The sequence below is a fragment of the Scyliorhinus torazame genome, chromosome 7 (assembly GCF_047496885.1).
Source record: "Scyliorhinus torazame isolate Kashiwa2021f chromosome 7, sScyTor2.1, whole genome shotgun sequence".
Classification (NCBI taxonomy): domain Eukaryota; kingdom Metazoa; phylum Chordata; class Chondrichthyes; order Carcharhiniformes; family Scyliorhinidae; genus Scyliorhinus; species Scyliorhinus torazame.
Window position 1 is genome coordinate 233754010 of NC_092713.1, and position 12094 is coordinate 233766103.

General features: G+C 44.3%; 1 protein-coding gene across 1 annotated transcript in view; it reads right to left on the reverse strand.

Annotated features, from left to right (window-relative positions):
• The window catches only part of arhgef37 (Rho guanine nucleotide exchange factor (GEF) 37), a 158993-nt gene that overhangs the window by 59458 nt on the left and 87441 nt on the right, over positions 1 to 12094 (reverse strand). The window contains 3 exon segments of the mRNA XM_072512145.1: positions 1122 to 1226; positions 6441 to 6571; positions 10202 to 10401. Coding sequence (XP_072368246.1) covers positions 1122 to 1226; positions 6441 to 6571; positions 10202 to 10401 — 436 coding nt within the window.

Sequence of the window (12094 nt, forward strand, 5' to 3'; positions counted from 1 at the left end):
CATTCTCTCCGCCAATTGAATTGGGCTTATCACTCAATACTGCTGTCTCCTGTGATGTACTAACGCTCTGCAGCGACACTGGTGTGTCCTCTCCAGGGTGCAATTCTGGGAAACATTTATGGAGACCCTGGACTGCCCAAATATCAGGGTTCCCTCTCAACCTCCCCAGTTGAGTCCAAAGGAATGCAAAGCTCTACCTTTGACACTAGCTTGGCTGCAGGAGCTGCTGAAAAGATGCCATATTTAGGCATCAGTCTACTTTTGGGCTCCAATGTAGATTTTTGTCAGAGTTCACCCTCTTCCCTTTGAACTCTCCCAAAATATGCACAAGGCAGCAAAGCTTTTCGCCCATAGCAAGGAATTTGGTTGATGAGTGCCAGGGTGTGTGCAAATGCCAGTTGTTCTGCACACTGCATGTCTGGAGCCAAACCTCCTCCGGGATCCGCTAAAGCGCTAGCCTGGGGCCATGAGGGAGCCAGCTTCCATGTGTCATCATGAGGAAGCACAACTGAGGACTTGCCGGTGAAGAGGCAGTGTACTGATAGGGCACATTTAGATCACCTGTGCACATTGCTCGTGGAGGTTGAAAATGAGAAGCAGACTAGTATGCAAATATAAGCATGTTTCCTTTCATCTCTGTAGACACATCACATCGACCTGCTGGAGACACAGGCAACCAAAGGGGAAGGGGCAGGATGGTGGTGACTGATATAAAATTAGCTGCACAAGAAACCGGACTCAATTATATACAATGTTGTTTGAGCTGAGGCAGTGTCTGAATTCCTCAGTTGTGTAATGGGTTCCTCTAACTTGCTTATCTTCATCCCTAAATGATCCACGGGTCAGACATAATGAAAAAACAACAATGATAAAGTAAAAGAGAACCAAAGATGAATTTTACCCAAAAAAACTAAAATAGGAAAGTAGCCATAAAATAGACTGAGACCCACCAATGAAATAAAAGGGAAGAAAGAATGAATATGATAGAGTAAATAAAAAGCAAAATGCAATCCATATAGTAACAGAGAATGGAAGTAAACTAGATACATAACATTTTTAAAATGTCACAACGAGAAAAGAAAATTAAAATGACAAAGATATAACAAAGTGCACTAAGTTACCTCCATATTTGTTATATAGTTTTCTGTGTTTTTCTTCAGCGCTGCAACATTTTTTTCTATTGTGCAGAAAAGTTTTACTGAATCATCATAATCTTTGTCTTTTATCTAATAATTGAAGGAAAAATACTTCTGTTAAAATGTAAAACGTATTGGTTGTTTCACGTTAAGTGTCATCAAACAATTTGCAATTTCAGATTAATTTATTGAGTGATCTCAACAGCACTGAATCACTTGTCACCATTATTGCCCAAACTTTCCAGTTATTGGTTTTTATTTGTTTTTCTGTCTATCATTCTCTATCTCTATCTGCTTCTATCTACGGCTCGGTAGCACAGTGGTTAGCACTGCTGCTTCACAGCATCAGGGTCCCAGGTTCGATCCCCAGCTTGGGTCACTGTCTGCGGGGAGTCTGCACGTTCTCCCTGTGTCTGCGTGGGTTTCCTCTGGATGCTCCGTTTCCTTCCACAAATCCCGAAAGACATGTTGTTAGGTAATTTGGACATTCTGAATTCTCCCTCTCTGTACCCATACATGCGCCGGAATGTGGCGACTAGAGACTTTTCACAGTAACTTCATTGCAGTATTAATGTAAGTCTACTTGGCTGGTTTAGCTCAGTGGGCTAGACAGCTGGTTTGTAATGCAGAACAAGGGCAGCAGCGCGGCTTCGATTCCCGTACCAGCTGTACCCGAACAGGAATGTGGCGACTAGGGGCTTTTCACAGTAACTTCATTGCAGTGTTAATGTAAGCCTACTTGTGACAATATGATTATTTATTTATTGTGACAATAAAGATTATTATTATTCTCCACCCCAGCAGTGTCTCAAATTGGAATTTAACTTAGGAAAACTCATTCTCTCTTGTTGTCTTTATTTACATATTTCCATTTGACTCTTTCATAATCTATATTACATATTACATAAACGACATAGAGGCATTAAAGAAGGTGGGGGAAAAATTGCAATGGTGATGCCAGAAGTAGGAGGAAAGAGTAGGAAGGAGCTCTTTTTCCTGGAAAAGACTAGGCTGAGTTTGAACCCTAATGGAGGTCTTGGGCGGTGAATCCCACCCCCGCCATCCTCCAAATTCTCCGGCCTCCCAAAAATCAGCCCGGCGTGAATCGCGCTGCCTGTCTCGGAGAATGGCGGGGACCGGCGCGACTCAATGGGCCCCGGGGCTGCCCGAATTCTCCGGCCCGCGATGGGCCGAAGTCCCGCCCGTTTTTGCCAGTTGCACCGGCGTAAATTTGAGTAGGTCCTTACCGGTGGGACCTGGCGGCTTGGACGGCCTCCGGGGTTCTTGGGGGGGCACCGGGGGATCTGGCCCCGCGAGGTGCCCCCACGGTGGCCTGGCCCGCGATCGCGGCCCACCGATCCGCGGGCGGGCCTATGCCGTGGGGGCACTCTATTCTTCCGCACCGGCAGCTGTACCAGTCCGCCATTGCTGGTGCAGAAACGAAGCCCTTTGCGCATGCGCGTGGATGATGCCAGCACACGCTGGCGCTCCCATGCATGCACCAACCCGCGCCGGCCGGCGGAGGCCCTTCGGCGCCGGTTGGCATGGCGCTAAGCCCCTTTCCCACCCCCCGGCGGGGCGCAAACCACTCCGGGGCGGGCCTAGCCCCTGAAGGTGCGGAGGATTCCCCACCTTTGGGGTGGCCCGACGCCGGAGTGGTTCACGCCACTCCTCGGTGCCGGGACCCCCCGCCCCGCTGGGTAGGGGAGAAACCCGCCCCATACATGGAAGGGCTTGATAGGGTAGACATAGAGGAGATGTTTCTACTTGTGAGGGAAACTAAAACTAAGAGTGATAAATATAAGATGGTCACTAATAAATGCAAAAGAAAATCCAAGAGGCAACTATTTCCAGAGATCGGTAACTATATGGAAGCTGCATGGTGTAGTTAAGCAGAGATGAAGTTAAGGGCATAATGGGAAAAAGAATAGAAGATTATGTTGATTGGGTTTGATAAAGAGGGGACAGAGGGGCTACTTCCAGACCCAAACAGACATGAACCAGTAGCTTGCATTCATAATACAACTGTGTTAAGCTGGTCCAATAGGAAACTAGCGAATATTAAGCTCTGGTCCCAACATTTTAGAACGAAGACTGTAAAATGTACTCTTGTGTCATCACAAAGGGAAATCTGTGGAAGTATGTTAATAGCCCATAACAGTCCAGGCTACACTCCAAGAGAATCTCCAGACATTAAATAGTGACAAGATTCACCAGGCAGGAAATCGGATGCCAACTTTATTGAAATTGGTCCAAGTTAGCACTCAGTGTTAAGCATCAGTGCTTTATCACAATGATCTTGAAAGTGACCTTCCTCGTCCGTCACGTTGACTCGTGCAATTCATTGTTTCTTCTCTGCCTCAAAGTAAGGTGGTGTAACACAGAAATTTGCCAGTTCAGTTTCAGCTGGGTAACATGAATGCTTTCAAGATTCATGAAGGTAAAGTTATTTGTTTGGTGCATAGATAATTCATGATGTTATGTTGAGCATGTTTAGCATGAATCAATTATCACATGCAGCAGGGTTCACTTGACTAAGAAACCTACTACTAAGAATCAAATATCATTCTATTCATTTCTATCAACAAAAATTCAAAAAACATAATTAAATATGTTGTTCGACAGTTGAAAATCATGACTGTAATACGAATATAAAGAAGACAACACAAAATCATAAATCACAACTATCAAAGGTTGGTCTCAAATCTTAATGGGTCAACTAACTCAACAGTAAATTGACAGAGGAGGGCTTAATTGAGCCAACTGATCATAAAAAATGCGTATATTTGTCTTATCTGTGCTTTTTCTTGCAATGCTGCCATTTTCACACTTTTGGATTGAGGCTTTGTATCATTCTGTGTTGAGAATTTATTTTGGAATGCTTTTTGCTCCAGTTCCTAACCTAATCTACAATGAAAGGTAGTAAAGTCTCAACTCGGGCTTTAGATTTAAGGAGATATCATTTTAAATATTCGTTGGCAAACAGGGGATGACCCTCCACTAAGTTAACAGATACATACTCATATTCACGCACATTGCCAGTCAGGTATATATTCCCATTCCTACCACCACGACTGGACCAGTGTATTATTAAACTAATATTGGAAACAAAGGGGATGATTATCAGCGGGAGTTAGGTGTCAGAGAGAAATATGACGCAGGCGCCAAATACCACGAGTACTGGGAAACGCGATTCTTGCCGGCGTTGTGGTTTCTGATTTTCCAGGCCACTCAACGGTGGTGTAACGGGAATCCCACCACAGGTCAGGAATGTTATTTACATACATTAGCATCTTATTAGCGAATCCTCCGGCCAGGACTTCCCAGCCTTACTGAATCGCTGGTGCGACATCATACCCGTGCCATTTACAACAGCTCAATAAAAACGAGAACTGGTGACCTCAACTCCAAAGGAGATATCGGAGGTGAGAGCTCAGGTTGGCATCACTCCCCAGGGTGCCAATTGCAGTGGAGGCACCAGAGAGGACACGGGAGACCCAGATAAGTGCAAGTCAATGCCGGGTGGGTGGTTTGGTCTCGGCATCTCGGGGGGTGAGGTCGCTCATAAGGCCTTAGCACCCCTTCATGGCTGTCAGCCTCGAGGTTTAAATGGATCTGGCGGCTGTTCTACAAGCACTTCTTTCTGTGTCCTCCTGGCTGGGCTTATGGCGATATCACCGCTGAGGGATTGCTCTTCCAGAGTGGCAGCTGAGAAGCAGGTGCGAGCATGAGAATCCACAGGGTCAGCACAGGGGGTGATTGTGAGGTCTCTGGGTGGGATCCTGTGAAATGCCAGTCTGCATGGGCAGAGTGAGGGACTCTGACAAGGGGTAATTTCCAGACTCATGCGGGCAGGGCTTGCCATCCCAGTGCTCGGCAGGGGTGGGTACCCTCCGTTGGGGTGGGCCGCCATGCAAAGGCGGGGGGAGGGAGAGGGGAGGAGGCACTGGGAGGGGGGGGGGACCAATAGTGGCACCACCATGCTAACCCCTGGATCATATGTCCCCATTCTGGGGGAAACTCTAGCCCCTGCCCGTCTGCCCCACCAACCACCCATAACCCTCACTGACTGCCTAGGCCTCTGGCTGTACAGCTGAAGGCTATTGCTAATAGGGAATTGGCAATGGTGGTTAAGTAAGCACTTTACACAACCCAAGTGGATTCCCGTGGGTGGGAGAGCCATGTAGCACGTGGGTGCCATTGCCTAGCATCCCAATCACACCTTGATGCCTGGACACTGTGCTTGAACACTGCGGAAGGCAACACCACACATGCAGCAGCCAACATCTGAACACCCGGGGGGATGGGTCAGACATCCGGGGACATGTCCATGGCCAGAAGGTGGGTGACTGCTATGGGGAAGGAGAGATGGGCAAGGGTTCAGAGATCGGGCCGCATTGCGGATGAAAGTGACAGAGGCGTCATACTGATTGTGGTCAAGGGTTTGTAATGTGTCACAGGTGTCCAACAGTGCCCCACTCCCAGATGGTACCATCCCACTCTCTCCAACACTCTCTCACCCCGGGCACCTTGGGAGTGCCAGGGTGCAAATGCCAAGGTGCCAATGTTTCGGAGGGGGGTGGGGTGTCCAGGGTGACACCCTGCCCTTTCCCTAGCCACCCACAGGCCTCCGATGGCTTGGGAGATCCCCGGGTGCCATTCTGCCTGGTCCACTTTTGTGTGGACCAGTACTGAATGTCATCTGGCTGAGGACTCCCTGGGAGGTTGTTAGATGCCAGGAGGCCGATTGATGCCGGTAAGTAGGCCTAGTAGGTTTAAGGCCTACTTAGGCGAGCATGGCTTGGTGGGCGGGTTCTTGATCTTGACACCTCGCAGGACCTGGGTAGATCCCATGAGGTGTAGGGCTGCTGGGAAGGCTGCGGGAGGCTTCACTCAGCATCTACTGGCTGAGCTGTGCTCCTGTTCAAGCACGGCACGGCAGGTAGATCGGATCCTGTGGCTTTTGTGGTCACTTCTGACTCAGTTTTAGACGTTTAGATTGATTGAACCATATTATCATTTGCTGAATCTGATGTTCATCCCACCACACATATATGTCACTTTTTTTTCTTAGCTCGACTAAGAAATCTGAAATCTAGAGATGCAAACTGCGTCAGATTCATAACATTATGAACCATCTGAATAAGTCCAATTCATTTCAGTTTAGGTTGACTCTGGATTTGCTGCTTATTCACAGTAATTGCATTATTGCTAATAGACAACACTATCATTTTACTTGTAAAATGCAATGTAAACTTGCTAATATTTTTATCTAGGCAATAAACTTCTGGCCAAAGAACTTACTTTTGGAAGGATTCCAGTTTCATGTTTAAAAACTTGGCTGAGTCTGGATGCTTTCTTTGCAATGGAATGCTTGTTTATTCTGCTAATTGTATCTCTTATTGAAAGATTTTCTTGTCTGCTGTATTTCATTGCTGTTGGGATTGGAGAAATATAAAATATGAGCACAAAAGCATGTGCCAGGTTTTTAAAGTTCAAATGTGACTTTCTTACACATCCACAAATGTTATGTGCAGCTTTTCCCTTAATTGTTCCCTCTATCTCCCCCAATCCTGAACTTAACCACCTAATTATTACTCCTTAATCCCATGTTTGCAACAAGAATTTATGTATATCCTTTTTGTTTTCACATCTGGAACGATGTGTCTGGACTGTATGCAGAACAATACTTTTTGCTGTACCTCGGTAGACGCGACAATAAATCAAAACCAATCCAAACCCAAATTACAGCCTCTTACTTTTCTCAAATGTTGTTCCAACCATCTACAAAATTTTCTTAATACCTGACCTTAAAGGCCCATCTTGATTGCTTCCTTTCTCTCCTCTTTAGCCTTTGTCCCAGTTCTTCCCTGCCTCTTTAAGATCCAAAAGTTTATCATTGTTGTGCATTACTTCTCCCACTTCTCCACCATTTCCTTTTAAATTCATTCAAGCTGGCTTCTCTACAACCCATGGTATCAGCATTACTCCAGCAAAAATCCACCTACAATTGTTTTTTGTGCGTGCTGCCATTACATATTGCCTTTCTTCTTCCTGATCCCTACCCATTTTCATCTCAGTGATTTCAAATTGTCACACTTGTTTTCAGAACTCTCTATGGTCTTGTTCCACCACTTGAGAGGGCATTTGGTAAGGTTCCACACAAGAGGCTGTTAGATAAAATTAAGGCTTAAGAAACTGAAAGTAAATTATTGACCTGGAGATTGATTAGATGGCAGAATACAAAGAGGAGAGATAATGGGAATGCACTGTACTTGGAAGGAAGTGGCAAGTGGTGTTCCACAAGGAATTGTCCTGGGGCTACAACTATTCACCATATTTATTAATTATTTAAAGAAACAGTAGAGAGCAGTATATCCAAGTTTTTCAACAACACAAAGATTGGTTGCATAGTAATAGTGTAGACAGAACTATAGAATTACAAGAGTCATTGATATATGGGCAAAATCATAAAAGATTGTTCACAATTCAGAAGGCTATGCAGTACAAAGACCACAGAGAACATAAATATTGTTTCACATGGGTTCCAGAGTCTTGAATCAAGGGGCAGCGCGGTGGCGCAGTGGTTAGCATTTCTGTCTCACGGTGCCAAGGACCCGAGTTCGATCCCAGCCCTGGGTCAGTGTCCGTGTGGAGTTTGAACATTCTCCCTGTGTCAGCGTGGGTGTAACTCCCATAACACAAAAAGATGTACAGGGTAGGTGAATTGGCCATGCTAAATTGCCCCTTAATTGGAATAAAAAAAGAAATGGAATAGTGGTTTGCAAAGGATGGTAGGATGAAGCTTTGTTTTTTTGAGGAGAGGGGCGATAGCAAAAGATTTATAGAAGAGAGGGAAACACCTGAAAAGAAAGATTCAAGAAGGAAGTTGAATAATCTGCAATTTAGTGGGCATAGGATCAGTTCAACACGAGGTGGGTTTCATGGAATAGGCGAGTTCGGAGAAGGCACGGGAAGATAGGAGACAAACTAGAGAAAGATGCGGGTCCGAAGCAAGGACAAAGGCTAGCATGAAAGGAAGTTTGGCCACGTGAGCTAGTGAAAGGGATGGACCAGGCAGAGACACCTGATTAGATTGTCTCAATCTGTGTGATGAAGAGATACATGAGCTCCTCGCATATGCTGTTGGAGGTTCTCACTGGAACAAAGAAGGTTGAGGGGCGACCTGATAAAAGTCTACAAAATTATGAGGGGCATAGACAGAGTGGATAGTCAGAGACTTTTTCCCAGGGTAGAGGGGTCAATTACTAGGGGGCATAGGTTTAAGGAGCGAGGGGCAAGGTTTAGAGGAGATGTACAAGGCAAGTTTCTTTTACACAGAGGGTAGTGGGTACCTGGAACTCGTTGCCGGAGGAGGTGGTGGAAGCAGGGACGATAGTGACGTTTAAGGAGCATCTTGACAAATACATTAATAGGATGGGAATAGAGGGATACGGACCCCGGAAGTGTAGAAGATTTTTGTTTAGCCGGGCAGCATGGTCGGCGCAGGCTTGGAGGGCTGAAGGGCCTGTTCCTGTGCTGTACTTTTCTTTGTACTTTGTGAGTTTGGAGAGAACAAAGGAAAGTGGTTTAAGAAGAATGTTTGGGATTTGCAGTAGGGAATAGAATCTGGGGGCTATCTTCACATTCCAGGATGATCTACCACAGTCCATGTGGTATAGGAACATCCAGAGTACTGTTATGGAGGGAGTTCCAGGCTTTTGACGCAGCAATGATAAATGAACAATGATACAATTCCAAGTCAGGATGTTGTGTGACTTAGAAGGGGATATGCAGGTGGTGGTGTTCCCTTTGCCTGATGGCAGACAGTAAGAGTGTGATAGTTTCCTGGTCAGCCATACCGCAGAAGGCAATGGCAAATCACTGCAGTACTTTGCAAGCATAATCATGGACCAATCCCAAAGCCCTCTTAGTGCATGGTACCTGGAAGCAGAGGCGGAGATGTTCCATGCATCTATTTTCCTTTGTGTTGAAGATTGTAGGTTTGGAAGGTGCTGTTGAAGGAGCTTTTGTGAGTTGCTGCAGTGCATCTTGTAGATGGTGAAAATTGCTGCCATGATGTGCAGCGTGTGAATATTTAAGGTGGGGGTTGAGTGCCTATCAAATGAACTGCTTTGCCCTGTTGACAAGCTTCTTGGGTGTTGTTGAAGATGCAATTATCCAGGCAGGTCACACTCCCGACTTGTGCCTTGTAGATGATGGACAGGCTTTGGCGAGTCAAGGAGTGTGTTATTTGCCGCAGGGTTACTAGCCTTTGATTTGCTCTTATACCCACATTATTTATGGTATTTGTCCAGTTAGCTTTCTGGTCAATGGTGACTCAGTACAAGGTCTTTAAACGCTTATGGGTGCTGTACTTGGAATTCATCTTCTAAACCCATCTGCTTGGCTACAACTGTCTCTACTTCCAAACGCCTCCTCAAAGCTAACCTTTTTAACAACTCAGACACCCCTCCTAACCTCTCTCCCAGTTCCTGTATATAAATCATTCTTTGTGAAGCTCTTTGAGATATTTTACCATAAAGGAACTATGTAAACATAATGAATTATTATGTAAAGCTGCCTCTCCCTAGACCACAAGGTGGCACGGGGCACAGTGGTTAGCACTGCTGCCTCACAGCACCAGGGAACTGTGTTCAATTCCGACCTCGGGTGACTGTCTATGTGAATTTGCACATTCTCCCCGTGTCTGCCTGGGTTTCCTCCAGGTACTCTGCTTCCTCCCACAGTCCAAGTTAGGTGGATTGGCCATGATAAATTGCCCTTTAGTTAGTAGGTTAGGTGAAGGGGTTATTGGGATAGGGCACGGGAGTGGGCTTAGGTAGAGTGCTCCTTCAGAGGGTTGGTGCAGACTTGATGGACCAAATGTCCTTCTTCTGCACTGTAGAGATTCTATGATATAAGATGGCAAACAACACTGACAATGATCGAAATGAAAATATCCATGTACAACTTTCCTCCATCTATAATAAGAGTAAATGGAGATGTAGCCAATTTCAGAAGAGAAATAAACATCTTGGAAAAATTTAAAAAAACATTCTTACCTACTTCCTTTAGTCTCTTGAATTCATTGATATTATGGTTTACTTCTTGCATTGTCACAGTAGCTTTCTCTAGTGCAGTGTAGCCTTCATCAGATTGCGGTGTATTTTCCAGTATAGTTTTTAAAATTAATGGATATTTACCAATCCTCTGCACTGGTGTCACTAAGAAGAAAGTCAATGTAGTGGCACCTGTGTGAGCTCTGTTGAAAAGGTCAGAAAAAGATTTTTGAATCAGGTCTACCTTTACTAATGCTTCCATGACACACCCAATTATAAAATGGTGTCTCTTGCTACGATCCTATTGTTACAATTTATGAAATTATGATAGATAACCTCTTAAATGATATCAAATGCAACATTACATTGAAAAACCTAATTCACATTTTGAGGATGGTCCCAGCATGGAGTATGGTTATAATATTTACTCCAAAACAGCTTAGCTGTAACCATCCAATAGGATGCAAATTAGTCAGACCAGTAGCAAATTTTAAAACTGATGTTTGATGTATTTTGCTTTTTATTTGAGTTTTACTGCTAATGGAGCTCCAGCTACAGAAAAAAGTAACTTATCTCTACCATTGCCAAGCACGCTAAGCCCCTTGGTCCCTGCAGTTATTATCATTATTATAGCTGGGATCACTTGCTCATCTTAAATATGTATGTAATGATGCAAAATAAATGTAAGTGTTTAAAATATAAAATTTTGCACTGAGGCAGAGTTAACACACTGCTTCCCAATGGTGCTTTCAAAGTTTGCATTGCAGGTAACAAATCCCCAAAAAAGCCTGTTTTTTCCGTAGCTCTATTTACAACCTCAGGATATCCCAAAACACTTTACAGTAGGTAAACAAAACGTATTGATTTAGCTATGAGGGCAACTAAGACAATCTCAGAATATGTAGCATAAGAATAACATATTGAACATCACGGCTTGAGCCCTGACATCTTTGAACATTTCTCGGTCATCATGCCAGAAGGCAATTTAGTGAGGCGAGACTGAATTTTGAGGCACTTTAGCCCTGAATGTTTCATCCCATCCTTGAGATATTATTTTCTACTTTTATAATGTTCACTTTGAAACAGCTTGGGAATAGAAATAGCAACACAGGCTGAAATTATGGCTGGCAGACTGCAGTGATGGTGTAGAAGCAAATCCCCATGTATTCTCTTATGTCCTACTGCTACCTTAATTGGAGAGTGAGTCAGGACAGGCGCCAGGTTCAGAAAATGCACCTTAAATGATGTCAGACAATTATTCAGATCATGAGTCATACTCAAATGCAGGATTATTATACTTTTAAAGAAGATTAGAAAATCATAATACAAAGGTTCATTTAGTTTTAGTGTTTTTTTTTTTAAATCCTGCGATCTAGATGGTAAAAGAATATTGTTACATTTCGTAATTTGAATTTTTAATGTCATATCACTAATGATACTCCCTTAAATGTGATGTAGGTTCTGAAATTAAATTGGTGTCCTGACCTAATGGGCCATGTAGCTGCAGCAGCAGCAGACAGAGAGGATAGAATGCAGCCCTTAGCAAGGAAGAGTATTTACTGTGTTTCATCCTACTGCTTCTGTGAACTCCTCAATTGGTGATGTGACTCCAGCGGCAATAAATTATGCTGTTGGTAATTGCGACTTGAGTGAAGATGATTGTTGCACACATCGATGGTGTAAGAGAAAATAATCCCATCACCTACATTTGGAACACAGCCAAGTGATTTTGCAAATTTAAAAATCCTTCTTATTCTTGACAGCAGCTATAGGACAGGGTGATCCAGGCCTACCTGCAATATTATTACCCCATCTATTTTTGTAAATGCGAATGGTGCATGTTGCAGATGCATTGTCATAACCATGGAAAATCAGAGCTCCCTGACAGCTTAGTGG